The sequence below is a fragment of the Coffea arabica genome, chromosome 8c, assembly GCF_036785885.1.
Source record: "Coffea arabica cultivar ET-39 chromosome 8c, Coffea Arabica ET-39 HiFi, whole genome shotgun sequence".
In the NCBI taxonomy this organism is placed as follows: Eukaryota; Viridiplantae; Streptophyta; class Magnoliopsida; order Gentianales; family Rubiaceae; genus Coffea; species Coffea arabica.
This window is the reverse complement of record NC_092325.1, coordinates 40322876-40350679: the sequence shown is the minus strand read 5'-3', so window position 1 is coordinate 40350679 and position 27804 is coordinate 40322876. Positions and strand designations below refer to the sequence as shown.

Below are 27804 nucleotides of genomic sequence, written 5' to 3'. Positions count from 1 at the left end.
AAGGAAATCAAGAGAGAACATGGATTTATTCGAATAGAAGATTATTTAGAAAAAAAAATAGAATTATACTGTAAGACTTTTTTTGTTTAATGTATTTGAAATTAAAAAAAAGATTGAAAATATAAAGAAATAATTATAAAATATATTCAATGATGAAACGAAAAGCTATTTTGGACAAACTGACCAATTTAAAGAAACTAATTATTATTTGAATTCATTTTATCATTAGTATGGCCTTAAGAAAATCAATTCATTAGAAAAAGGGGGAAAAAAAAAGAAACAAATGAAATTAGATTAGAGCAAACAAAATGCATTGGGAGTTGAGACCCGCAAACTGCCAAAGTCAATAATGAACCGAGACGCTCCCCGGCTCCTTCCCTAATAAAAACAAAATCTAAAACTCAAAGCTGAAAGCTGAAAGCTGAAAACAAGAAAAACAAAAAGAAATTAGAAAAAGAAAAAGGGGATAGTCATCAGCCACGTGCTATCAACATAGATATGACCGTTGGAGATCTCTCCAGATTCAAAAATAAAATTCATCCACAATTCATTTCTCCCGAATTCGTCCGCTTCCGCCCCTTTCTTTCTCTCTCTTTTCTTTCCAATCTCTGCAATTTTTTCCATTCTTTTCGCTTCCTCTCTCTCATATGGCGATCGCCACGGAGGCTCAGCAAGAGCACAAGGTAAAATTTTTCTTTTTGTCTAAAAAGAATTGAGAATCAGTAAACAGCAAATTTTTTTTTTTTGTTGGTTCCTTCTTGGAAATCTGAATCCGCATTTGGGATTTTTTTGCACGAGATTTGTGAATGTATTATTTTTTGCTTTTATAAGGGCTCATGAAGTTAGGGATTTGGTTGTAGGATATTCTTGGACTAATTTGGTGCTTTGGTTATGGTATGAACAAAGGTTTATTGATTGTATCGCCTAAACCTAGGTTTAGTTCAAACAGCTTCGGAAGCAAATTTCTCTCTCTCTCTCTCTCTTTTTATTTTTTCCATTTTTCGTAAACATTTTTGTAGTTCCAGTCTCCTATTATTTTCATGTGGATTTCTATGTGTTCTTTAATTCCTGTTCGTGTATGTATTTGATGAAAATGCAAGGTTCGTCGAAAAAAAAAATTGATCTTGCTTTTTCTTTTTTTTGGGGGGGGGGATTTAAACTACTGTAGCTCTGTGAAAATTAGGGTTCATTGGATCGACTTGAAATTAGAACATTACGATGACGTACAAGACAAGAGAATGTGTTTACCAAATTGGATTCTTTTGGGGGTTTCAATGTCCTTTTCGCTGGTTAGTTTTTGAAGGTTTTTTTTTTTTTTTTGGTAGGGTTCTTCAGAGGGATCGACAGCAGTGGAGAAAAAGAGGTGGACTTTGAATGACTTCGACATTGGGAAGCCTCTAGGCAGAGGAAAGTTTGGTCATGTATATCTTGCTAGGGAAAAGAGGGTGAGTTGCTGATGCTTTCGGTTTTATTTAACCATGGGTAACTTACTGATCTTTATTAGAGAACGCATAAAGTTGCATTTCAGATGCTTTAACCTTTAACAAGTTGTTACATGTCTGAGTCAGTATCGGATTAGCTGCGCTTCTGTTTTTGCACCATAATTACGTTTTGTCCTGCTGTCATTCGTATATTTTATTGATGACAAGGGGAAAAGAGGAAAACAAATGGCTTCTGGGTGTGTTCGTTTGAGTATCTAGAATCCATTACAGTTTAATATCATAACCTTCTTTTTCTTTTTCTTTTTTCCTGGAATTCAAACAGAGCAATCATATTGTGGCACTGAAGGTACTATTCAAAAGCCAGCTGAAACAATCTCAAGTTGAACACCAGCTCCGCCGTGAAGTTGAAATACAGAGTCACCTTCGGCATTCTAATATTCTAAGACTATATGGCTACTTCTATGATCAGGTACAATTCACTCTTGAGAACATTTTGTTTCAGGTGGAAATTGAACAGAAGGTTAATTTGTTTAAGAACTATTGCAGAAACGAGTTTATTTGATTCTGGAGTATGCTGCTAAGGGTGAGCTCTACAAGGAGTTGCAGAAATGTAAATATTTCAGTGAAAGGCGGGCAGCTACTGTGAGTCCGTCTTTTATGTTTCTATTATCAGCAGGGATTTTCAAGTTTGAAATTCATCTTAGACCTTTTTTTCCTTTGTTTTGGTTTCCAATCAAATGGAGTTTTACACTCCATTTTTTAAGTTTTATTCTGTTCTGTTTTAAATCTTGTACTGAATAAATACTTTGGTTTCTTGTGGAAAATGAACCAGTATGTTGCATCGCTTGCTCGGGCCCTCATCTATTGTCATGGAAAGCATGTAATTCATCGAGATATTAAACCAGAGAACCTTCTGGTTGGCGCACAGGTGAATACTCAAACCTTGTCCTATTAGTCTTCCATCTGGTGATGAATTGGTGGAATCTCTGTTTATACAATTATCATCTGAATCTGCCAGGGTGAACTCAAGATAGCAGATTTTGGTTGGTCAGTGCACACGTTCAATCGCCGGCGTACCATGTGTGGCACTTTAGATTATCTACCACCTGAGATGGGTATGTCAGTTTCAATTTCATCATGGATATAACTGTATGATAATGTTGTGTTGCTGATACTTTAGACATTCATATTCTATAGATCCTTGTCAACACTTTTGAGTTCCTTAACTATTATTGGATTAAATACTCTGAACACCTAGTATACCTCCATGTAATGATTAAATAATTCTACATTCTTTATCACCTCTGACAGGTATATCAATTTCATTTTCACCGCTGTTGTAATTGTACTGGACTCTTGCACGTTGCTGATCTTTTACACACTGATATTTTACAGATCCTTGTTAACATTTTGGTTACCTAACTGGGTTGTATGATAAGATAGGAAAGTGGATAGTCTGAAATGCTTCTAGAGAAGAATACCTCGTAATGGATTAGATTATCCAGCATGGTTTTAGTTGTTTTGACTTTTAATTAAAAAATTGACTGTATTGCATCCATAATTATACAGTGGAAAGTGTGGAGCATGACGCAAATGTGGATATCTGGAGCCTTGGTGTCCTATGCTATGAGTTTCTGTATGGGGTTCCTCCTTTTGAGGCAAAGGAACATTCTGATACTTATAGAAGGTAAATTGATCTTCAAAAAAGGATATTTGATGTTAATCTTTTAGGAGGTTGTTGTCTTTATATTCTTTAAGAAACTGAGAAAGACACTATAATTTTGATAGCAATGTCATTGATGCTGATATCAGCTTTACTTACATGTTTCACAAATATCCTGCAATAGATGTAAATTATTGAGGGAGCTCTTGAGGTTTGACTCAATTGCTGATGCTTTCTTAAATTTCTAACATGTACAGGATAGTCCAAGTCGACTTGAAGTTCCCTCCAAAACCTGTTGTATCAGCATCAGCCAAGGACCTAATTAGCCAGGTCTAGTTGTCTAGAATACCCCAACTCTTCAACGAAAAAGATGTTGAGGGTTTTACCTGATTTGATGTTTTCTTATTTGTATGAACAGATGCTTGTCAAGGATTCTTCACAGAGGCTTCCACTACACAAGTTGCTTGAGCATCCCTGGATTGTACAAAACGCAGAACCGTCAGGCATATATAGGGGTTAAATCTGTACTGTATTCTTATTATTCTTTTAGCTGCAGTTCTAATGTGTAAAATGGTCAATTGCTGTAAAATGGAAGATGGAGTGAATTCTACAGTGACTCCGATTAGTCCAAGTGTATAACTGTCTCAGTTCAGGCGGTTTCTTTCTTATGTTTCGTGTCATTTCTTATCATTCTTATAGCTGCAATTCTAATGTGTAAAATGGTCAGATGCTCTAAAATGGAAGATGGAGTGAATGATAGAGTGACTCCGATCAGTTCAAACAAGTATATGAAGAATCTCAGTTTGAAAAGGTTTCTTTAGTATTTTCTTCTCATTACTTTGCCATTAAGCATACACTTGAAGCATACACATGAATGTCATTACTTGCCATTCATGCGGTAGTAAATGTCTATTTCCAAGTGAAGAAGGCTGTATCTAGTCACTTCTGTAGCCATAAGACAATCGACCATGTAGCATAAGATTAATGCTACAGAATCAAACGGCAATCAAGATCTGGGCACCATATTAAGTAATACCTGCTATAAGATTAAATTGAGAGCAAATGGCAAAAACTTGTACTAAACTTTTTGTTTAGCCAAAATGGTCATTTAACAAATAAAAGAGTATATTTTTTGTCACTCAACTAAATAGAATTTTCACTGTTAGCCACTCAATTAATGAAAACATACACTTTGTGGCCATAAAATGTATGTTCTAATTAGTTGAAGGACCATTTTGCCTAAATATAAAGTTTAGTGGCCAAACGAGGGAATCCTATCTAGTGGTAAGGATATAATATATTGGATTAGCTTTTTATGTAATCATAGTATAATGATTTTTTAATATTAGCAATTATGGATGTATGCCATTTGAATTTCAAATTTAAATGTATATTATGTGGCATGATCTAAATTTGTTAATGTAATAAAAATTACACACTGATGGTGTATAAAAAACTTACTCATATATATTCCAGTTTCATTTAATTTCATATTGCATTTTAAAACATGTGTGGTGATTGTATTTTAACTAATTTATAAAACCCATTTTTAAAAATTATTGAAGTTATTCATTGATATGATTAATTAACAATGACGAGTTCTCTCTGGTACTAGGTTTAGATCAAATCTTAGGTCAAGCACTTGAGAGTAAGAAGACATGGGGAGGGAGGGTAAATAATAATAATAATAATAATAATAATAAACAATGATGAAAAACAAGTGAAATATTTATTTAACCAATATATCCGTAACTAAGGTGGATGGAAAGACCACCCCAGACAAAGATAAAGATTAGGGAACAATTTCTCTCTAGCATGTTCAATTGTTCATGATATCTTTGTCGTCTTAAATTTTACCACTGAAATGATGACTTCTTCAAAGCCTTAAAAAAGTGACTAGCAATGGAGTGTAATCCACAATGGGGGGTGTAATACACCCCCGTTACACCACTCCATTGGAGCCGTGTCACGGAGATTACACGCATCACATGTATGATGCGTGTAATTCTCAGAATGTGGGCTTAGGCAACGGTACAATTTCAGCATTTCCAACGGCACCCAATATTTCCTTTCCAACGGCACCCAAATTTCCTTTCATTTTGTTATTATTTGTATTTTATTTGATTTAACTTATGTAATATTATGTTATGGAGTTCAACTAATTACATTCCGAATTATTAATTAAGTATGGATTATTATGATATCTTCGCATTTGAAGTATCAAATATTTGTTTAATTTCCTACATAATTATTTTTTAAAAAATAACAATATATTATTTTTGAAACATAGAAAAAGATATATTATTCAAACTTAAAAATTAATAATATCATTTTTAGAAAATAAAAAAATTCAAAATGTACAAAATTTAACGAAAGTTAGTACTTTATTTTTTAAAAATAACAAAATTAGTTTTAAAAATTACTTTATTTATTTATGGGATATGAGTTATGCATTATTAAAATAAATATTTGATTAATTGTGGACCCATGCTATTACACCTTGTGGAGTGTAATCCATTGTGAGTGAAAGTGTAATAAAAGAGGAGAAAGTGGAATGTTGACGTGGCATGTGGATTACACTCCACAAAGTGTAATAGCATTGTGGATGCTCTTACTGTCACCCTGCTGCTGCCTGCACTCTCTCCAAGTAGACAACCAAAGAACAGAGAGAAGCTTCCTTGATAAGGATGATAAAGGAATGGTGGAGCAGATTGATTTGGTTGGACATCACGTTGTAATGGAGCTGCTTGCGATGGAACTGTTGATACATACCGGAGGATGCGATAAGATAGGCAGTGGATCATTTACGGTAGGTGTCAGGCGTTGATGATTGCACAAAATCCTCAGCCAGCCATACTGGCTTCTCTGGTCATCTCATCACTAAATCTAGTCCTAGCGGTGGCAGAATTATCAGCAGTCGGTTGCGCATAAAAGAGGGATGGTGAAGATGAGTTTGCAGAAGATGCTGCGGTGACCAGAAGAACCTGCACAGGACCTACCAGACACCCATTGATACCCATTAAATGCAACCCGCTCATTGCGAAGCACGGTTCACCATTCCAAAAGCCACAAGCCTTCCCTTCTTAACAGGACGACAAAACAGAAGATAAACGGGAAGATTTTGGGAAATCTTTTGCTGCCAAAAGAATTTTCTTTTTATTTTTATTGAAGTTTTCTAGTTACCATCACAGGTGTACGGATGACTTCTTAATCAACCATCCCTCTGCCCACATTCTTTTTTGTTTATTCTTTTGCATGGAGAGCAATTATACAGGAGGTTAATGGGACTTGTTTGTAATATTCCGGGCTTTTATAGCTGCATTTAACAATAGAAACTGGGAAAAAAGGTATCGGAACCTTCCCCGAGTCTCTCCCTCTCACAAATCACAATAGCATGTCATCGGCACGGAGAGAGGAGTGTATATTAGAAAACCTCTACTTTATTTCTGAAAGGGGGAAAGGGCTCTTGGAGTCAAAAGCTTAAAGACTATTCAAGCTGCAACTCAGAGGTGGACTCACTTTCCCTTCCGATAGCTGATTACACATACAAAGAATCAAGGCCTCAAAAAGCAACAGAATGTTTTGCCATATTTCACTGGCACACAGTCTCCGCTAGACAAAACTTTTGGGGTATTACAAAGTCACTAACTGCAGCGGAGGCATCTTAAGAGACCATCGATGTTGATTCCTACACGATCCGATTAATCAGAAATTACTCCAAAATATGGCATCAGATGCAAAGGTGGCAGGGAGAGCAATTGCATTGGCAAACTGGGGGAAAGAGGAGAGTTTTTCAAGTGTCACGTGCTTCTATTTTATGATTACCCGTGTCACCATTACCTGAATTCGCTCCATCATCATCCAATAACTGGGTTTCCGGTGCTTCCTCTTTTTTGGCTTCAACAATAGCGTTAGGACCCAAGAAGCTTGGCTGGTTGGTCGAAGAAAGAAGTCGAGCCCACATTCTGTCGGTTATCACAACCTTGTTTTGTGTCTCAATGATGCGCTGAATCATGAAACATATTATTCAACACATAAGAAAGAACAAGATCATACATAGCAAGGTAGCTTTTCGTATTTGTTCAGCCAGACCACAAATACTCTAGAAATTTGGTTTGGAGGACTTAGAAAGGGATTATACTCAAAAAGTAGCGTATTTGTATCGTACAGTACCCACTGTAGATGCAAAGTCATAGAAGAACATCTTTAAATTGCAGCCACAGGTAGAAAGACTTCTAAGCATAATAACAAGATGCTTAATGGTACTGAGGGACTTACATTGAAAGGAATATACGTGTGCCGACCATGAACAAGTCCACTAGTGAAGCCCGTGTATCCTGCCATTGCTCCATGTACAGCACTTTGAGCAAGGAGTGTGCAATACACATTGTCAGATGCATTGCTAGGAATAGCTCGAATCATGTAAGTTGGATCTGCCAATTTATTTGTTAGCTCCCAATCTTTAAAATGTTTCACAACTGATCAGATGTGAGGACAAAGTTACTCACCAATATATTTAAGGGTGATAGCCATTTTACGTTGCTTAGCAAAATAATCCTAGAAAAAGAAAGACAAGATTAGTTGCCAAACTAAGCAGTTCTTCCACTGTTATACGTCACTACAATTCGGGCTCTTCCCTGAAGGAGGATAGGATTGCCACAGAAGATTTGCAGAATCATATACATGTGTTTACCAACAGGAGGTTTGGCATTTAGTCAGCAGATTTACTACTCAATAGCATCAGCAAAACAAATGAATGCAGTTAGAAGAATACCAACTTTTAACGGAAACAAACATGTACGGATGCCTACCAGCTATAGTAATGGATGAAGCAATTACTAATCAGATACCACAGACCAACAATACCAGCAAAGAACCAGATGATTCAACAAAACCTCTACAAAGATCATAACAGATACCTTAATTTTTTGTGAGATCCACAAACCAACATCTTGGAGTAACTTGTTTCCTGAAGCATCCTGTTCATCGTTGGCATGCCCGCTTTCTGCTAATAGCTCCTGTCCTGCTCCTTCAGCAATCACAATCACCATGTGTCCATTTTCCTTCAAACATTTCTCAACAAACTCAAAAAGTCCCCCCTTTCCTTCAAGATAGAAGGGTGACTCTGGAATCAAACAGCAATCGACATCTCGGCTGGCAAGAGTGGCATACTGTGCAATGAATCCTGCACATACAATTCCAAGAATCTCAAACAAATCCAGCGAGGGATGAGAAACAGTGATAAGCATTTAAAAAGTTGATAAAGAAGGGCCGCATAAAAATTCCATGGCTGCAATTTCACCTCATTTCACCATTTATCATAATTAGACGAAAATAATGCTTGATTAACCCTTATTTTTACAGAATTTCCTTCAGGCCTTAAAGCAGACTTAATATTTTGGTCGAATTCAGTTAATAACATTTCTTTAGCTAATTTGCAAGCTAGAGGTCCAATTTAGCACCATTTTAAAGTGCAGGGAAAGAAGTCAAGGCGAAAAGGAAATAGGCATGCTAATCCAGGAAAACTAGGGAGGATGGATGCCCATAACTGGTAAATATCCTCATCTTACAAGTGAAGTTGAGTTGGTATTAAAGAAACCTTACCACAGTATCGACCCATTAGCTTCACTACACCAATACCATTCTCTGCACTTTCAGCTTCAACATGAGCAGCATTGATAGCTCGCTGAGCCTCTTCCACAGCAGTATCAAATCCAAATGACCTGTCAATGACCTGACAAGACAAGATAATAAGTCATTAAAAAATAAAAGATTAAAGGTTTTCATATGTCAATGAGACAATAATTTAACATGACAACATCCATTGCTTCCAGTTTTATGAGTATGCATGCTTGAGATTATAATGCTGTTTGAAGTTTCTCCATATTCTCCTCTGCAGACAGATAATTAATTCGGTGAATTTATGAATTGATTTAAGCATTAAGCAAGAAAAACAATTAGTTTGACTGTTCAAATAATCATCAAGGAAGATCAGCAAGAAAACCTATGTAACATTCTCAGGAGAATATAGTAACTTAAATTTTGACTTTTTCCTTTATCAACCAAATTATCACCCAAGAAATGGAGAAACTAAAGCACTTTTGCATGAGAAACCAGAAAACATCCATGTCATAATCATTTTAAACCACAAATACCGGAATGTCATTATCAATTGTTTTCGGAATTCCAGCAACAGCAACTTTAAGACCTCGACGCCTAACTTCCTGCATGACATATAACGATTATTAGGAGAGACATCACAAAATAGCAAAATACCAATTGCTAAGTAGCATCTCAGTGCTCTCTCAAACTAAGAGGCCTATGCATCTCATGCCAATTATCCTTCATGCAGGCCATATAAGAGCCCCTTCAAAGAAAGTGAATCATCATGGACACTCTTCCACTAGAAGTTATAATGCAACGGTCTTTTCATTTGCAGAGTTACAGGCATACCTTGTAGATTGCAGCAGCTCCTTTCTGAGTACCATCTCCTCCAATTATATAAACCTGATAATTGCTTGCAGTATCAGACTCAATCCAGAATTTTTACGAGCCAAAGCGGTGTCATGATAACAGTGACACAACTTACTCTTTAGATAATTACTACGTTATACCACACAATTTGACAAACCTGATTGATTCCACGGTCCTGAATGCTGTCAACAATTTTAGATGTATCATGCCCTCCTCGAGATGTTCCAAGGATCGTCCCCCCACGTTTATGTATGTCATTCACAGTCTTAGGTGTTAATCGAATGGTATTCTTTGAATAGAAACCCCTGTAGCCTCCCTGTAAAAAAGGATCACATCATGCCCCAAAATCTTGTTTGTAAATTAAAAGAAAAAAGCTTAAGCTTAGCAGAAGGGAAATTTGCAATTTCATTTCTGTAAAACATTTGGCAATAAAAATAGGAAGCCGATGATGTCATTGTCTTATACAACTATATAGCTCAATCCCATACCCTTGGAAGCTACAAGTGTTTAGTTTAAGCATATTACTCACTGAAAGCAAGCAGTAAGAGCATTTGCATCCTCCATTCAGCATTTACCATGCAAATTAGTTTCAACATAATTATTAAAATTACAACTATTCCTAAATCTAAGTAACTATCTCACTCAATAGTAAACATGAGCATGATCACTTATCCAACAAAGCAACTTTCAAGTCAAAAAGCCGCTTCAATATTATTTCATTTCATGCATAAATTCATTTAGCAGAATAAGTTGTTAAAAAGTTCAAGGCTCAGTATTTTTCTTTTTGAGTTTATACACTGAAGTTTGTGCTCAAAACAATGCTTTTCAATTTGAAAAGCACTGTGGAAATAGTAGAAGTGAAATCCAAAGTCAGGAACCCTTCAACTTACATCTATTCCGAGGACTTTGTTGACACCATACATATAATCAAGACTGTGAACAATTTCCCTGATCACCGTGTTTAACCCCGGGCATAAACCACCACATGTCACAATACAAGCAGACACATCATCTGATTTAAAATATACCTGAGCACAAACAACGCTTGCATTAGTGAATGTAAACTAGATTGACCTTTAACCAATATTCACATTCAAAGAATGTCAATACCTTCTGGCGTGGTCCAGCACGTCGGAAATGTATCCCCCTCGGACTATCCTTATGGACAACAACCTAAAAAGAGGTCGTGAATACATTAATATGAACGAAAAGATATTGTTGAAAATTCCATGCAGTGGCTCTAAATGCCTAACTAATATGAATAGCTAGCATGAAAGTGTAGCAGCAACACTCTTTTGTTTTAATCAAAGGAAGAATATATGCGGAAAAAAGGCTAGAAAATTTCATACCAACCTTTACAACTAATAAAGAGCAATATTTAAAAAAAGAAAAAGAAAAAAAAAGGAGTTACTTAAGGTGCAAGAAACGTTGATCAGACATGTCATATCAAATAGAGAAGAAAAGATGTACCCTCAACTTCAATGGCATGACAAAATAAGTACCAAGGGACAATTTAAAGGAAGACAATCCCAAACCAGGCACACTGATTAGTCATTTCAATTCCCAACAAACTCATTCCATCAATCTAATAGTAGCACATCTCTGTCACTCTTTCTGCATATTGGTTTACAGCTACACATCCGTATGCCAATTCAAACTACTGCTTATACAGATAAATAGCTATGTGATGCAAGAACTTCATTTGCAATAGGTAAATAATAAGTAAAGGGATACATATAAGATGCTTTGAGAATGCTATATTTGGTGAAATAAGAAGAACATGTTTCAGTTGCTGCTGTTGTAGCAACACCCCAAAGAGGCGCACAAAGAACATTTTACAAAGCGTGGGAACCAAAGGTAGCAGATAGACTGACTGTTTGAGACAATGACCGTTTAAGTTTGCTACCAGTTTTTAAAACAAGTATATTAGCAGCCTTATTGTTCGAAAAAGGACCATTAGAGAGCAAATGATAGAGAACTGAAGAGGGGCATTAGAAGGAAGACATATTAGTAAGTGTCTTTGTCTAGATAAGTCTAGCATCAGTGTCATGAGAAGGGATAATAAGGATATTCCTTTGTAGAGCTATTTACTTGATCACAGACATTTCTGGAACACCTCTAACAGAGAGGCATGACTTGGACAACCTATCTTTGCACCTAGTCCTGTTCCAAATGTAATGCTAGTGATTGTTATATCAACACAAATTGCCTTATCCTAAGCAGAAAAGATAAGCAAACTTAAACTATCACTAGCTGCATGCTGAAAACGTTAAACCATACAATGATATTTTGTTCAAAAAAAAGATTGTGGTTTGGGCTAAACTGATACCAATTTCTATCCATCAGTTGGAGCATGTACAACGATACAGGGGAAAAAATGAGCGAATGCTACTCCATTATGCTCCAGAAGAAAAAGATATAATCCAGCTTTAATTGTCCACTTTTGCATTCTTAAATTCTTTATGGAATACACGGATGACAACCGTGCACCTGAATTCTTTCCATGCCACAACCCCCTGCCCCCAAAAAAAAAAAACCCAACGCCCAAAAGTTGGTTTCTGGTTAGTTAAGTACCAATCAAGAATATCAATATTTAAGTCCCAATACAGCCAGCAGAGTTAAGAGCCCACCTTTTGTGGCACGGTGTCATCCATGTGAACAAAGTACTGCCTGAAAGTAAAAAATGCATCATTTTCTTTTGATTAAGGTGCAAAGAAAAGGTAACTTACCACTCTGCATAAGTAAAAACTAACTGGACTTACTTCACAACTGAATATGCAGGATTTGACCGCAGTGGGTTGGGATGAGTCTGCCAAGGAACCAAGAACCCAATAAGGACACATACTAAAAAAGAAAAAAACAAATAGAGAGAAAAGAGAAAAGTGCGACACTCACATGACAAGAATATTGTCATATAATCTATGACCGTGCTCATAAGGAACTAGCAATGGGAATGAGCATTGGAGCATTGTAGACTACTGGCTGAAATAAAAACGTTACTCTCCATAGACCATTCATGCTTAGCACTAGCTCAAAAAGTGCCTATTGACTTGCACAGATGTGCAGTACAACTATCATATAACAATTGCAGTTTTGTTGTTCCCTTTGGCGTTATGTTCAACAACTTTTAAGGATATTATTAACAATAAGATGGTAAGGCAAGTGAAGAGTTAAAACTCTCGCAAAACAAATTCTTCTCTTGTTTCCACTAATAAGTTACTCATATTACCAGATTCATGCTGTTCTACAAGAGATCCAACACAGGAAAAATAAATATAGCTCACCATGCATGAAATATAATTACAAGCTATTTCGATTGTCAATGTGAAGGAAACTCAAAAAGCTAATTCCTTAATTTGAATGAAAACCGAAACCCCTAATCCATGAGGTACAAAATTCAAGAGGTAATAATACCTCATTACGACCAGATAAGACCACGTTCCTCAAGTAATCCATAAAACTCCTTAAACAAGAAATTTTACAACATTGCGCTAATTTTAAATAAAGAACTGATTTGTCATGAAGACAGCATTCCTGTCACTTGCAAGTTTGCAAGTTGAAAACGAGAATTTGGAGACACAAACTACGCCCGTTTTCCTGTAAATTATATTGGATCATTGCTTATACGTTGAAAAATTATTTCTGTAAATTCAGGTATCAAGAATCCTTCAGACTAAAATTTCCTGCACCTAATCACCTTAATCCTTCGATATGCGAATCAGTAGAAACTATCACATCACGACCGGATATACGATTTCTGACGTAATTAAAACAAATAAAAAATAAATTAAAAAGAAGAAGCAGCAAAACCTCCTGATATCGACAACATGAAATTTCTAAAGTTCGCCAATAGTGACACACGAACATAAAACCTATTCCACAAAGAAGGATTACATCTTCAACCAAATCATCCGCATCATATTTCAAAAAATACGCTCCCCAGTCCCCACGTGCACTTGTGTATAATAATTACATAACATGGCGCGAAAGCACGAAAAATCAATTTCATACAAAAAGAGAGGAAGGAAGAAGATACAGACAGGGAGATCGGGGATGTAGTCGGTTAAGTGAGGGACATCTTGGAGAATGTAACCGCCGGGACCGGCGACAACCTTCATCATCACCCCATTCTCTTCGCCGCCGGCGGTATTGTTCGGAGTCCCCATCCCTCTCAGTAGTGCCTTAACAGAGCTGATCAGATTTTTGACTAATTTAGTTAATTAAATGAATTTTGTTTTTTTATAAGTCTATTGACGGTGGTTTATATTCTGGAAAGAAGAGAAGAGGGATGGATCAGTGGAAGCTTCTTGGGAGACAAGAATCACGGGTTCATTAATGATGGCAAATTAGTACTTAGTTAGCTATCTTTACTAAATTTTAACGACGGTGGTTTTAATTAGGACGGAATAAAGATTCAGTTTAATGATCAAAAAATGAGAGGTAAGTTGGACAATTTTCACATCACTTTTAAGAAGTTTTACGAAATTGGTTGCGAATCTTTCTGTTTAAACATTTTTAGTCGTTTAAAAAGCACAAATTAATGGATTTTATTTATAGTATAAGAAACAGATTATATCTATTCCTTTTTTTTATGTTTTCTTAAAAAAGAGATAATTATTTTGCGTTTTAGTAGCTTTTCTTATTCAAAACTGACTGGAAAAGTAGAAGGTCAAGTGGGGAAGGAGAGGCGGAAGAGGAACGCGACTTTAGCAGGAAACCGCGAATCCTTTGAGCCGGTTGTATTAAAAACAGGTGGCGCCACTGCGCTTTTTTCTGTCTGGCCGTGTGAAATTACCCAAAGATGTGGGGCTGGTAAGCGTTTGTTCTCGAAACATTTGTTAAAAAGACATTTGTCTTAGGCTTGGTTGACCATTATATTATCCTCTTTCTAGGGTCGATGGTTTGGACTCTTGACCCTTCCCTTGGCCGGTTGTTGCTGAAATTGTCCAAAACCGCTAGGGATAGCAATTGGTGTAAAAGTAAAAATGGGATGGGGGCGGGGATGGGACCCGCAAAAACATATATATATATATACACACACACATAAAATAATTCTAAATTTTCTAAAGCTGCTCCTTCACATCATCTGCCGACTGTCACACGGTCTGGACCTTCTACCCTCTTTATTCTGCGTTTTTTTTAACGCTTTGCTTTCATCCGCTCTTGAATTCTTTCTAGGTTTGCTTCCTTATCATTCTTATCTTGATAGATTAATGAAACATGCGTGGTGAATAAATGATTGTATTTGTGTCAATCCCTTTGCCGTGGTGCTTAAAACTTAAGATCCCATTTTTGTCAATTCCTTTAGATGTCTCTTTCCTTTGCCGTGGGCCGTGGTACTTAAAATTTACTTTTATTTTTTTAATACTTCACGTTTAGGTTGCTGGAGATTAAGAACTACCAAATGTAGTTTTGCTATTTGATTTTTCAGCTGATTTCCATCGTTTCACAAAATCATCCCGTTGTTTTTGGTCTTTTCCTTTGACTTGGGTTGGTTCATCAATGGCTAATTTTTTTTTGCTGCAGCTACTTGCTCTACTTCAGGAGGGATGTCATGTAATACATTGTTGGATGAAAAAGATGATGTTGATTGTGTTACTGAATAGGTACTAAATAAATTTAATTCATTTAAATTATTTTTCTCCAATTATTTGTTATACACTATAGTTTGGTGACAAGATTCTTCTTTTATTTTAACATCAAATGTCAGAGTTGCTATATCAAGTGAGTTATCACATCTCCAGTTGATGAAGAGCAAATGTTCTGAAGTTGTTGAATTATATTAATGAAGAGAAAAGTTTGATTTATTATTAAGTGTTTTTAGTTTGTTGAATTCTGAGTTATTAAATCCTTTTAGATAGTCATGGATATAACTTATTATGGACGGGTTATCTTTAACTAATTAGTTCAGGAGACCGGTAAATGCTATTATTTAATGGGAAAAGCTCTATCTTGCTTTGAAGTTATGCTGGGGCTTTGGATATGAATTTCTGCCATCTTGTATACTAATACTCATTTTACGACAATTAAATGGTTTAAAATTTTAATATTATATAAAAAAAGAGTTAATCTGACATGGAAACGGGAGACCGTGGAAAAAACGGGACCAGGGGTGGGGGGCAAGGGACGGGGGACGGGGGGAGTTATTTGACAACCCCCATCCCCCGCCCCATTGTCATCCCTAAAAACCACCCAAAATGATTCCATTCAAGTATAAAATGAAAGTACGAGACTGCCCACGTATCCATCGCCTTGGTTGTGGTACGTTCTACGTATATATTTTGGAGTAGGGAAAGGCTAAATTCATGCCCCTCCATGCTAAATCCACATCTCGTGCACTCAATAGAGAATAATGCTCGTACATTGCCGTTTGACAAAAAAAAAAAAAATAGAGAATAATGCTCGTATTTATTAAGTTTATTCGATGGTTCTTGTGGATTTAAGAAACATATATTGACAAAATAGAAAAGGAGATAAAATATTTACATCGTATAAAAAGAATATTTTGAAACATCTTATGAATACTTAAAGATATTTAATTTTTAATTTAATATCAAATTAAGCGTTCCTGATTTTTCAGTTACAAATAAACATGTAAATAACAATGTCTATATATTTCAATTCCATAGAATTAAAATGTCCGCAATTTTGAAGGTTCAACATGCAATTATAATGACTTCTTCAAACTAAAATCCGCTCTTTGATTATACGTAAATTAGTATAAAAAAAACAATTCAACAAAATAAAGGTAGAAAACTCATAAAAAGAAAAAAGAAATAACCAAATCAACTTCAGAGAAAACATAAATTTTGGAATAAAATAAACAAGAAAAGAAATTCCACCATTGAATTAATATAAAATTTGGGGTACATAAATTTTTTTCTTTAGAAAATATATTATTACTCCTTGTTTTCATTATATAGAAAGACATTTTAAATACTTTAAAAAGCTTTGTGTTAATGCATAAAAGTTAAAGGCATTAATGTCTACTAAATGTATATAATATGGATTTACTGTGCAGAGGTATGGATTCAGCCCTTCTCCAACAACTATAGTAATATAGCAGACTCGAGATTCTGGTGGCATGACCCAATGAATGTGGACTTGAGTGTTGGGCCTAGTAGGCAGTAGCAGTGATGGATGGACATTTTAAGGAGGGCTTGTAGTTCGCAGGCTAAACAGACCCAATCATGGTAGATCATCAAATGACGTCAATATGTAAGTTCAGAGCCCAATAGATGATCCAACTGGAGTTGGTTTAGCTTCTTCACTAATAGTAGTAACATTTTTTTTTTTTTCAACTCGAATAAATCTCTAGCTAATATCTTTTTAATATCCATCTAGAGTGTCTATTCTTTTATTCCGAGTCCCATGGTACTCTTCTACTCTTCTGATTGACTGATTTTCTTTCTCCTTGAATTTTTTTTTTTTTTTTTGTTTTTGGAGGAGGATGAGAGGAAGGAAAGGGGGAAGAATGAAAATATTGAATTAGCATTCATTTTAAGGCAATGATTTAGACATGTTTATGTACTTAAATATTCGATCGGACGGTTCAAAAGTTGAAATTTTTAGACCTACCATACGAAGTACGACTAAAAGAAATATAAAATCTATGAACGAGTAAAATAATAGTATCTATTTTTATCATCATTACGTAATCACTCTAATTTTTCCAAATTAAGAATTATTAAAGCCATATTAATAATTTTTTGATTGGCTCTCCATTTCAACCATAATAAATTAATAATAGTGGGGGTGATTTATTGGGTTCCTCCTGCTCCACTGCCACTTTGGGCCAATTACCGCTATAAAAGGAAAGGAAAGGAAAGGACCACTTTGGGCCAATTACCGCTATAAAAGGAAAGGAAAGGAAAGGAAAGCGTAAATCAAGAGGAAAAGTACAAGTCTGAAATATTCAATAAAAATAAGAGGAGGTAGGGTAGTCCCCTCAAGTGGGCACGTGGAGTCCACAGTGAATGACAACGCGACATCACATACATTTTTCAGACACGACCAACTCATTTTCTCCCCCACTACACATCCCCTTTTTCTAATTTTGCGGTGATTCTTTAAACTTAGGGAAATTTCTAACAAGACCCCCCCCCACCCCAAAAAAAAAAAAAACCCCAACATGGTTCAAAAATCTGTATTTTGCCCTTTATGTTTGAAGAGAAATAGTTTGATCCTTCAAACACACACACACACATATATGTAGACTCACATACATTTGCATACACAATGTACCGTTTTTGGTAGGCTTAGATCGGGTGATTATCTTTTTAGGACAAAGATCAAATTCAATTGTTTGCTTACAAGAAATGGAGAGGAGGATGGGGGGCGGGGGAGGAGGATGGATAAGAAAATTCTTAAAAATATCCTAACAAAATTTTGAATCTTAAAAACACCCAAAAATACATATGTTGTGAAAGATTATAATATACAAAATTATAGTAACGTTTTTTAAAAAATACCTTTGAAAATGTCCAATTCATATAGACCAAAAAATATGAACTTCTACTTCTATCTTTCGTGTCAAAATCAGCATGAGAAACTCCTCCAACATTTATCTCCTATATAATATTGATCTAATATATGCTCGACTATTTGTGAAAGAGACAATTTTGAACTAGGGATTCAGAATTTCAGACATACCACTATGGATAAAATTTAGAATCTCAAAAGAGGAGCTTTTGTTTCCTATAATAGCTAGTTTGGGAGATGGGATTTAATAGAAAAAGAAATGAAAGTAAGGGCAAGGAATACTTTTCTCTCATTTGTGAGTTTACTCACGCCCGAAAATATAGTTAGAAAACTTTTATGCTCATTTATTACCTGATTTGGATAGAACGTTGAAGAAAATCTACAAATTTTTTCAAAATACAAATTCTATACTTAGATGAGCACTAAACAAAATTTTAATAACATATATATCCAAAGTCATTTCATTATTTTCTTAAACTCTCAAATAACATCAAAATCACTGCCATTATTTTCTCTTCTTTTTTTCTTTCATAATGTTTTCTCATTTTTCTTTTCTATCTTATGCTCCCAAACTAGCTATTAGTGTGCAAGTACAGTGATTGTATAGTCTGATCGAGCCATTGCTCGCAACTGTATAGCTTTTGTGATCAATAGAAACTGCTTATTGTTTTGAAAAAAAGAAAAAAGATAAAATTGGTAAAATAGAAATGTGGGGCGCAATTAGTCAGTATCTAAAATATGAGGGGACTATTGTGGTAATTCAAGGCATCAGAATTCTGCCAAAATACGATAGCATATACCCATCACCATCATCATCATCATCATCACTCATCGCCATCATTACAAACATTAAAAGCTTAAAATCAACGCAACTCTTTTTTTTCCATCTCCCAATAAACAAACATAAATCCCCTAACCGTGGTCGTCTCCTCTCACCACTTCTTCAATTTCTCGATAAGAAAGGAAGGAAGAGCAAAATAACCTCAAAGATCTAAGACAAAGTCTACACCTTAGTCGGCAGGAGTAGCGGAAGCAGGAGGAGGAGAAGATGTCGTGGCAATCGTATGTTGATGACCACTTGATGTGTGAGATCGAGGGGACCCATCTCACATCTGCCGCTATTATCGGCCATGACGGCACCGTTTGGGCTCAGAGCGCTAATTTCCCTCCGGTCCACCTCTTTTTCTGTTCAACTCTCCTTTGATTGGATTTGCTTTGAACTCCCTTTGTTTATGCATTTAAAGTTGGTGTCCTTTACTGGATTTTATTGCCGTGGACTGATTTACTAGGGTTTTAATAATTTAGTTCAGTTAGATTAATTCAGATTTCAGATTCCCCCCCCCCTTGTTGAATTTTTAAATTTAGGGTAATTTCAGTAGAAGATGATGTACTGATTTCCTATGATTTGTATGATTAAATTAGCTGTTCTCGTGATTTTGTTCTGACTCTGAGATGGGCTCAGATTGGGTGCTTGTAGTCTGAGGGAGAAAGCGATAAGTTCAACAAATTAATTGACTTTGGGACTTAACAAATAATAATAAATGCAGATTTATGGATTTCGTGAGAAGTGATATTGGCAGATGATTGGTCATTTCGATGAAAGTCTTAAGATTTCCGTATCAGTGGAAATTCGGAAGGAGTTTTAGGGTTCGAGGGATGTTGCGTTTGTGCAAAGACACTACCTTTTTTGTTCTACTGGGGCTAGTTTGTTTGATTTTTGTTACGAGTAGTTGGAATGCTGGGCAAAAACCAATTTTGATGAAGGCAATCTCTTGGCAAATTTGATTTTGTGCCCTTTTTTTTAAAAAAAAGACTGAATCATTAACTAATCGGGCTCGAGGCTTTGTAGCTTCGGAAGGTACACATGGGCACGGAATGAAGGTTCCACGTCATAACCACTTCATATAAATTTTAATCTTGTACAGTTTAATATTCTCTGTGCCATTACTAAAATCATGCTTTCCCTTTCTGTAACATCTATGATTTCTTCACTTTTGGAAAAATTCAATTTAATATGCTCTGTATTTTAAATAATAGCCTTCTTTAAACTTAAATGCCTTGTTTTCTTACGATGAAGTTGTCTTAAAAGTTGCTTCCAAACCAAGAAGACAAATTTTATGGGATGGAGGGATGAGTACGTATCGTCGAATTTGGCTTTATTGGCTACTATAGTTCATATGTTGCATGATTTATTGTCCCTGTATAATGTTTACCTGACCTCCTGAGAATGCTCTTTTATGTGCCTTGCTTTTTTTTTTCTTCTCATATTGCATTGGAGTTCATAATTGATCCTGTGAACTTCAAATGTAAAAGAAAGGGTGAAATATCTTATTGAATCAATTTACTCTTGTCTCTTTGGCATGGAAGCTAGAAGAAGGATCTCAATGATCACTTTATTGTTATGAAACTGGGTTAGTGTACGAGTTGATGGTTCTGGTTTGTGTACTGTTGGGCAACTAGTGTGCAAGGCAATTGGAAGGTAACCAAATATGCAGGCGTTGGCATGGCGACTTGAAAATTGCTCACTGTTGTTTTATTGTAAAATTATGCGTCTCTGGTCATCTAATTTGTTTTGTTGATTTTGATTTTATTTTCCCAAGTGTTTTGGTCTAGTTCATTTGTATAATGACATGCTTATTGCATTTTAGTAGTTGTAGTTTAATTGAATCTGTCCTACTTATTTTAACTGATTCTTCTTTCTGATTGTTTTTCAACAGTTTAAGCCAGAGGAGATCGCAGCTATTATGAATGATTTTTCTGAACCTGGGACCCTTGCTCCAACTGGACTGTATCTCGGTGGCACAAAGTATATGGTGATTCAAGGGGAATCAGGGGCTGTTATCAGAGGAAAGAAGGTAATGGTTGGACGTTATATTTCTAGTCTGCGGGAGTATTACATTTGTATCTATTCCCTACATATTCTTGTGGGTCTTGATTTATGATAGTTGTCATCTGTTTATTCCAGTACAACTTTTCACATGGAAAAGCTTCCAGCTTCGATACTAAGTAGTTGCTTCTCGTCAAATTGGAATGCATAATTCTGCAGTTTGTTAAGTTGGGATATCAATAGTTCAGTAGGTCTATAGAATTGGTCTTTGTTCAAAAAATTGCACCATATTTTACGCGGTACTATTTAAAAAAAAAAAAAGAAAGAAAAACTGAGTAGAAACAAGAGTGTGTGATGAAAGAGACATTTTCCATTGAACTTCGGCCTCTTAATGCATTTCTCTTCTCAGTGGAGATACGTTTGTATGCTTGTTCAAAATTTCAACAAGTAAATTCTGTAAGTTCAATATTACATTTTGTTCATTTTTGGGTATGATGAGAGAGATTGAGTGAGACAGAAGAGTTAGGGAAAGAAGACAAGGGTGCAGTTGGAACAGAACCTGATGAAATGTTTTGGTATTGGATGGTCTCTTTGGGGAGTCTTGGCCACTCCCTCCTCTTGTGTCTTTTTACATTGTACTATGTATTTCGTGACATATTTCAGACAAAATTTTCAGGGGCCTGGAGGGATTACTGTTAAGAAGACCAACTTGGCTTTGATTATTGGTATATATGATGAGCCTATGACTGCCGGTCAGTGCAACATGATTGTTGAAAGGCTGGGTGATTATCTTATTGATCAGAGTTTCTAGGCTTGCTGGTATGCTGCTTGTTTTACCTTTTTCCCTCAATCATTGGACATATTTCAATGTTGTTTTGCATCTCGTTCTCCTTACAATTATCTTGACCTTCCATTTTCCCTATCTTATTCAATCTGAAGTTGGAATTTGTTGCAGAATACTATTATTTATATCATTATGGAGGTCTTGGACGAGTCTGCGTGTGCTTCAACCTCAAAAGTGAAGGATGTAGTATTTTTCTTGTATCAATTATTATTATCCATCACTGTATCTTCTCTTTGCTTATGATAAGCTGTTTCCTCCCTTTTAAATGGGTGATACTTAATGGAATGATTTGATTGAGATGCTTGGGGTTTTTGAATGCAAGTTGATTTTGTTAAAATAGATTTCCATTACCATCCAATTGCTATGCAATCTGCCTTCTATGTCAAAGAATGTCACTTATAGTCCGGCGGATTGCTTCTTGTATCATGCAAGTGACATTTTTCTGTGCCAGATGCAAATTTTTTTTTTTCAATGGTCCCATATTTTGATGGATAAAAACAAGGAAGACGGTCCTCCTCTTGCTGGGGGGGTATTATTGTTATACCTCCCCGAGAATAATTGCCTCCCCATGACTTACAAATTCAGGCTGGTCCTCGTCATTGTAATTCTATTGAATCCAGTTGCTTTTCTGATGCATCTATCTGATAAGTGCTTGGCTATGGAATTGATCTCTCACTCCTTGAGTTCCTCCAGTGTTAACATAGAAATGCTGATGCCCAATTTAGTTCAGCATTTCGGTATCTATTTTGGGGGATGAGGTGGCCGGCCTCTGGATCCTATTGGCAACTTAGGACAAAGTAATTTGTATCCTCTTGGCATCTTCTTATTAGAACAGAAGGACGGGTACCCTATAAGAAGAAACAGGACAGGCAGAGAAGAAATTTCCATAGTAGCGAAGAAAATGTATCACCTGTTATTTTCTCAGCCTTGCATCACTCCGTCATTCGACATGTGGAGCAATATTCAGCTATTTTGGGGCTCAAAATACTCTGTGAAGCTGTATTAACTCTTTCTGCTGGTTTTGTAGTTGGGGTTTGACATGTTGCCGTTTTGATTTTCAGGCTTCATGAATAAAAACTAAACTGATTGGCAGCTTCAGACGAAATTTTTTACATCTTATCTTAGCCTGTTAGCCCAGATTATTGTTTACCACATAAACTAAGACCCGTTTGATTTTCAGGCTTCAATGAATAAAATGACAGAAACTAGCTGATTGGCCACTCCATGCGGAATCTGTTAATCTTAATCTGGGCATATAAACATGGATTAAGACGTTGTTTCAAGTTTGGCAGATTTCTTAAGAGATTGGTTAAGAGTTATATACTAGCTTATTATTATTCTTTTTTTTTATTTTTTCTGTCGGAAACGATAATTGTTATATAACATATTCTACCTTAAACTAGAGGGGAGGTGGAGCGTAAAGAAACTTGTGTTGGGGACTAACATGTATACAGATCTTATTAGATCAAAGGGGTACTTTGGCATCACTCTTAGATTTTTTTTTTGCTGTAGATGGGATTTGAACCTTCACCTACCGCCCACAAGTGGGATTTATCGGTGGCTATTGAGTTTGGCTCAGTGGTTACTAGTCTATTATATTATTTAGTGGGTCCAATTAATTTTTGAGGTTTTCATATTTGACGCGTTCTATTTGAGTTGGATGACTTAAAATCAGATATTCACCTTCACATACTAATTATTATTACTCATATATCAGAACTCTATTTGAGTTCGGTGCCCTTATCCTCCTCTTTCTTTGTTATTCTCTCTGGGAACAAAAATAGAAAGTACTTACTTATTCAATTCAACTCCAAAAGCGAAAGCCAAATTGGAGTTTGTCTTCCCCTTGACCGTTTATATGGGCTTTTTATTTATGGGAGAAGTCTACTCTTGATCTCTAATGTTTAGCAAATGTGTTATTTTAATCTTTAACAATGTTTGGTATTTTCACAATCTTAGTTCTTAAAAGTTTCGATAAATAGAATTTAGTTACGCATTCATCAAATTAATTTTTTTCTTAAAAAAGAAGCAAAACAACGCCTGATTTTAAATAATGAGAATGACACTCGAAAAGGGTTTTTCACCTAGGGTTGATGAGATAGATAGTGAAAATGAGTTTTGGATCGATGAGTTGGACGCTTTGATTGGATTTAATTTTCTTATTTAACAGTTGGTTTTATTGGTTAATTAGTCTTAATTTTGTTGTTTAGCATTAGCCGCTAGTTTGCTTCTTTATTTTTAAATTCTTAAATTCAAATTAATGGACACACTAAACCAGACTAAATCCCGTGAGTGAATTGGAAATTTTTTTTTTCCAATTCGCTTAAATTTGCTTTAAATTGGATACATCAAGAACCAATTTTGTTCTTATCAAAATTTTAGGGACTAACACTGTACAAGTGTTAAATGTTGAGAACTGGATCTATTTTTAGCAAAAAATTTGAGGACTAAAGCTACATATATACTAAATATTGGGGACCAAAATTACATTTTTCTCTTTATTTATTTCGGCTTTTTGCTCGACAGATTCTTGAGGAGGCAGCATAGGTGGAAAGAAAGAAACAAAAAAGAGAAACAAAAAATAAAAAAAAATGGGAATTCCATCAGAAATGAGAAATACCTGGCTGAACAAAAGAAGGGAATCGTTGTGGATTACATCTCCAGTTGAAGAAGAGAAGATTCGTCGATCAAGGGAGTGCACTCGAGGTTGGAATCCAAAAGGAAAAAAGAATCCTTTCCTTTTCTTTTTCTGGGTTTTTTTTTTAGCTTTTTGGGAAGCTGATGAAGAAAAGAAACTTTCGTTGGTTTTAAGTTTTGCATTTTGATCATTGTTCTGTTTTTGGGCCTGTTTATTCTGCGATGTTTGTCTGAGTTTCATCAGGTGACCAGATGCTTTAATGAATCTTACAATTCCATAGGCATTTAAAAAATTCTTGCGAGGATTTCCTGATGTATTTTGGAGGAAAAAGGAAAAAGAGAAAGCAAGATGGGAACTTTATTACTATTTTGGGGTTGGAGAATTATGTGAATTTGAAGAGAAAGCTGAAAAGAAGTATTAAGGGATGGAAATGGCACATTAGCAATTGTATATTTTTTTAGGCTGTATATTCATTTTAAGGCATCAACACAAGCTATTCTATAGTTTAAGACTACTGAGTCTTAAAAGAAAACTTGTCAGTAATTTTTTTTTTGGTTACTGTTTAGCAGAAGGATGAATTTTGGACATCTTTGCTTGACTTCCCAAGCAAAAGGGTAGTAAGCTGTTGTCATGACTTTTGTTTTCCATGAATGATGACATCCTGTTAGTGTAGCTTTGGACTCCAACTTGCCAGGGATTGGCATTCCACTTTTCTTGATTTCCTTGTGTTGTTAGTAAAGCATATGATTATTTTTACACACTAACAAGATCTTTATGTCTCTGTGCCTATGCATAAGTGACATGTTTCTAGAGCTCTTAGAAGCAAATAATCATGGTTTCTGTGCACTCCTCGCAGAAGGTGTACGTGCAGGAGCCAAGGCAGCTGCAATTGCTTGTGTTGCCAGTGCTATCCCAACGGTATTGAATTTGTTTTGGAGCAATTTGTGTTGCTATATGTGATTGGATGTATTGGGATGCAATCCTAAGTGCACGTCTGGCTGTTGGTAATATGTCATAGGACTGGTTAGATTCCTGGCTTTTTTCCCGAGAATCCTGGCAGTTTATCGCTCTACAATTGTCTGCTTGGTTCCAACTTTCGAAGCATGTAAAACTGCCTTTGTTTGTCAGTGTTGTTAAGGATTTTAAATTGGAGGATAATGAGGTTTAATTACTGAGATTGTTTTTTACTGTCAACTGTGAACGTGGATCTAAGCTTAATATTTTCCCGACTTGTGCAATTTAATCCCTAAAGCACATACTCGAATATTTATATTTTGAGCCCCTTGAAAGTAGAATGCAGATGGTGGGAGGTGGAGCTACTGTCTAGATGGTTAGGATAAACTTGAAATACCCAATATGTGCTCATGCAGATCTTCTGCACTTTAGCAAACATATTCGTGTCCCATGAATGAGAAGATGGGCCAGAAATATGAGATGTCAGATCTCCATTAGATTCCGCATATTTGTCCTATTTCCTGCCTTTGGTGAAATGTACAAACTCGTGCTTATCTCTGATAATGTTTTTTCTTTGGACTTGTCCTAACAATTTCAGTTGACTGCCGTTCGAACAATTCCTTGGGCTAAGGCAAATCTCAACTATACTGCCCAGGCACTCATTATATCTGGCGGTAAGCATGGGACTTGACTTCTCAATTTGATGACACATCTTAATGTCCATTTTAATGTAGCTGTAAAATGAGGGCCTTGCTCTGTTGCTTATGATAAATTTATACAGCATTCGTAAGGTAAAAGCTGTGCTGCTTCCATAACTTGCTAGTTACTCGAGTGTGTAAACTGAGTTGACTTGTTCTGGTTTTCACCAAACATTTTGCGGGCCAATAAGGTTTCACGATGCAAGACTTCTTTGAAATTTAATAGCGCATTTCAAGTAAGGTATCAAGAAGAAAGAATAAGACCACTTCCTAGTGCATGAATTTAGACCTGAGGGAAACTTTAATTTGTAATTAGCAACCCACAGATTTTTTCATAAATGTATATAGATTTAGAACATTCAATAGCGATGCATTCTTCTCCTGAAGGAAGTGGGAAGACTTGATTACATTACAGACTGTGTGTCAGATCTGCTTCTGGTTTAGTTAACCCAGTAAATTCCAAGAACCACACAGTGGATCTGGGGCTCAAGTTTTTTGTTATTCTCCTAAACTAATCGGTTGGATCTTATATGCGTACGAATCTTTTCTAAACCCATGTAATGCATAAATATTCTGCATCTCTTAAAAGCTTCAACAGCCTTAAAAATTTCCTCTACTTTCATCTTTCAACTGAGTACTGCTGGTATGTAGACTAAACTCCGATTTGCGTGTCAAGTTCATTGATGGTACAGAAACTTTGGAAGGTGCATATATATGTCATGAAAGATGAATGAGAACGACTTTTGTCCTCTCAACTGTACATATCTTTTAATGCTTCCTGGGGAAGATCATTGCAGTATACTGGCTGATATAATTTCAGTAAACACTTGAACTTGCATAAGAATTGCGTGCTTTTGACCATCATTGCTCACTGATGAAGATTAAGAAGTGAAAACACTCTCATTAGTTGATGCTAATTCATACTTGATTCGCAATCTCGTGCAGCTTCTATTGCAGCATACTTTATAACTGCAGACAAAACTATCTTGGAGTGTGCCAGGAGAAATACACAATACGATAAATCAGCTTAAAGCGAAGGAGGATCTGCTGCTGCAGTTGCAACATCTAGTAACTATGTGCATCTCCTGCTATGGCCACCACCGCCTCTGCATTACTGCATATGAGTTGGATGTTGTTTTCCAAAGTTTTGTGTAATGCCTAACCTAAATCTTTCTTCGATGTCTCTTCTAGGTAGAATTCGAATCAGAACTGCCTTATCTTTATGCTTCACTTAAGCCCAAGGTGGCGGTTCCACATCTTCCTTGGTTGGTTGTTTTCAAACGCTTGTTAAGGTGCTTTTTGCTTGGGTTCTAGGACAATTTCGTCATTCTTGATTTTCCATTTTCTGGATTTGATCCATATAGCATCATCTTCGGAGGGGTATTGCAAGAGGACCAGTAACTTGAATAATGCTGTTAATCAATTTCTCTGAGGGATGGTCTAGAATAATTATGTTCAGTCAATGTTTTTTTTTTTTTTTTTTTTTTTGTGACTTCGTTAATTAAATCTTTTATTCTAAGAGAAGAGCATTTTATTTAGAGCTGGTGACAATTGAATAAAAATTATTTACTAGCCAGGTACATTTTCTTGAGCCAGGTACCAATGCATTAAGAGAGAGGCCACAAGTTGTTAAAACAGCAATCTGAACCATGAAGTAACGGAAATGTGTTAGTTATACTTCAAAAAAAGAAATATGTTAAGTGACCTGAATCATGAAAAGAAACTATTCCTGCTGAATCGTCAGGTCACGCACTTGGATGGCTAATGTCCTGTTTGGTAATTT

General features: G+C 35.8%; 4 protein-coding genes across 7 annotated transcripts; 3 read left to right on the top strand and 1 right to left on the bottom strand.

Moving 5' to 3' along the window:
* The first annotated feature begins 524 nt into the window (after window positions 1-524).
* Window positions 525-3773, top strand: LOC113706372 (serine/threonine-protein kinase Aurora-1). The gene is made up of 9 exons (XM_027228263.2): window positions 525-683; window positions 1326-1445; window positions 1765-1911; window positions 1989-2084; window positions 2275-2370; window positions 2461-2557; window positions 3012-3129; window positions 3363-3435; window positions 3524-3773. The coding sequence occupies exons 1-9, from the start codon at window positions 648-650 to the stop codon at window positions 3623-3625; spliced, it is 885 nt and encodes a 294-aa protein (XP_027084064.2). The 5' UTR covers window positions 525-647; the 3' UTR covers window positions 3626-3773.
* A 2754-nt stretch (window positions 3774-6527) lies between these two features.
* LOC113706720 (ATP-dependent 6-phosphofructokinase 6-like) lies at window positions 6528-13942 on the bottom strand. 3 transcript variants are annotated; one of them, XM_027228673.2, is made up of 14 exons: window positions 13620-13942; window positions 12342-12388; window positions 12210-12249; window positions 10690-10752; window positions 10470-10607; window positions 9737-9895; window positions 9559-9612; window positions 9261-9329; window positions 8710-8839; window positions 8025-8290; window positions 7614-7662; window positions 7384-7538; window positions 6946-7111; window positions 6528-6793 (listed from the first exon to the last, which is right to left on the bottom strand). In XM_027228673.2, the coding sequence occupies exons 1-14, from the start codon at window positions 13743-13745 to the stop codon at window positions 6750-6752; spliced, it is 1506 nt and encodes a 501-aa protein (XP_027084474.1). In that variant the 5' UTR covers window positions 13746-13942; the 3' UTR covers window positions 6528-6749. The 3 variants fall into 3 exon arrangements, with proteins under 3 accessions (XP_027084474.1, XP_027084473.1, XP_071918643.1); XM_027228672.2 differs by having other exon boundaries at window positions 6686-7111; XM_072062542.1 differs by lacking the exon at window positions 13620-13942 and adding an exon at window positions 12475-12493 and having other exon boundaries at window positions 6686-7111.
* A 4945-nt stretch (window positions 13943-18887) lies between these two features.
* LOC113706799 (profilin) lies at window positions 18888-22068 on the top strand. 2 transcript variants are annotated; one of them, XM_027228809.2, is made up of 4 exons: window positions 18888-19231; window positions 20778-20915; window positions 21564-21706; window positions 21827-22068. In XM_027228809.2, exons 1-3 carry the CDS (start codon window positions 19109-19111, stop codon window positions 21696-21698), a joined length of 396 nt encoding a protein of 131 aa, XP_027084610.1. In that variant the 5' UTR covers window positions 18888-19108; the 3' UTR covers window positions 21699-21706; window positions 21827-22068. The 2 variants fall into 2 exon arrangements, with proteins under 2 accessions (XP_027084610.1, XP_027084609.1); XM_027228808.2 differs by having other exon boundaries at window positions 18891-19231; window positions 21843-22068.
* Window positions 22069-22225: 157 nt separating this feature from the next.
* LOC113706800 (early nodulin-93) lies at window positions 22226-27362 on the top strand. Its single transcript, XM_027228810.2, has 4 exons — window positions 22226-24437; window positions 25226-25287; window positions 25922-25997; window positions 26967-27362. Exons 1-4 carry the CDS (start codon window positions 24323-24325, stop codon window positions 27050-27052), a joined length of 339 nt encoding a protein of 112 aa, XP_027084611.1. The 5' UTR covers window positions 22226-24322; the 3' UTR covers window positions 27053-27362.
* The last annotated feature ends 442 nt before the right edge of the window (window positions 27363-27804 follow it).

What these genes read in the sequence shown, in the direction of transcription:
- LOC113706372 (XM_027228263.2), top strand. Translation starts at nt 648, where the DNA reads ATGGCGATCGCCACGGAGGCTCAGCAAGAGCACAAG. An exon ending in ATCTTGCTAGGGAAAAGAGG is followed by an intron (nt 1,446 to 1,764) that starts GTGAGTTGCTGA and finishes GAATTCAAACAG; the next exon opens with AGCAATCATATTGTGGCACT. An exon ending in CATTCTGATACTTATAGAAG is followed by an intron (nt 3,130 to 3,362) that starts GTAAATTGATCT and finishes TAACATGTACAG; the next exon opens with GATAGTCCAAGTCGACTTGA.
- LOC113706720 (XM_027228672.2), bottom strand. Translation starts at nt 13,745, where the DNA reads ATGGGGACTCCGAACAATACCGCCGGCGGCGAAGAGAATGGGGTGATG. An exon ending in AGGACCGTGGAATCAATCAG is followed by an intron (nt 9,613 to 9,736) that starts GTTTGTCAAATT and finishes AGCAATTATCAG; the next exon opens with GTTTATATAATTGGAGGAGA. An exon ending in ACACGTATATTCCTTTCAAT is followed by an intron (nt 7,112 to 7,383) that starts GTAAGTCCCTCA and finishes TTCATGATTCAG; the next exon opens with CGCATCATTGAGACACAAAA.
- LOC113706800 (XM_027228810.2), top strand. Translation starts at nt 24,323, where the DNA reads ATGGGAATTCCATCAGAAATGAGAAATACCTGGCTGAACAAAAGAAGG. An exon ending in TTGCCAGTGCTATCCCAACG is followed by an intron (nt 25,288 to 25,921) that starts GTATTGAATTTG and finishes TAACAATTTCAG; the next exon opens with TTGACTGCCGTTCGAACAAT. An exon ending in GGCACTCATTATATCTGGCG is followed by an intron (nt 25,998 to 26,966) that starts GTAAGCATGGGA and finishes AATCTCGTGCAG; the next exon opens with CTTCTATTGCAGCATACTTT.
- LOC113706799 (XM_027228809.2), top strand. Translation starts at nt 19,109, where the DNA reads ATGTCGTGGCAATCGTATGTTGATGACCACTTGATGTGTGAGATCGAG. An exon ending in AGAGCGCTAATTTCCCTCCG is followed by an intron (nt 19,232 to 20,777) that starts GTCCACCTCTTT and finishes GTTTTTCAACAG; the next exon opens with TTTAAGCCAGAGGAGATCGC. An exon ending in CTGTTATCAGAGGAAAGAAG is followed by an intron (nt 20,916 to 21,563) that starts GTAATGGTTGGA and finishes CAAAATTTTCAG; the next exon opens with GGGCCTGGAGGGATTACTGT.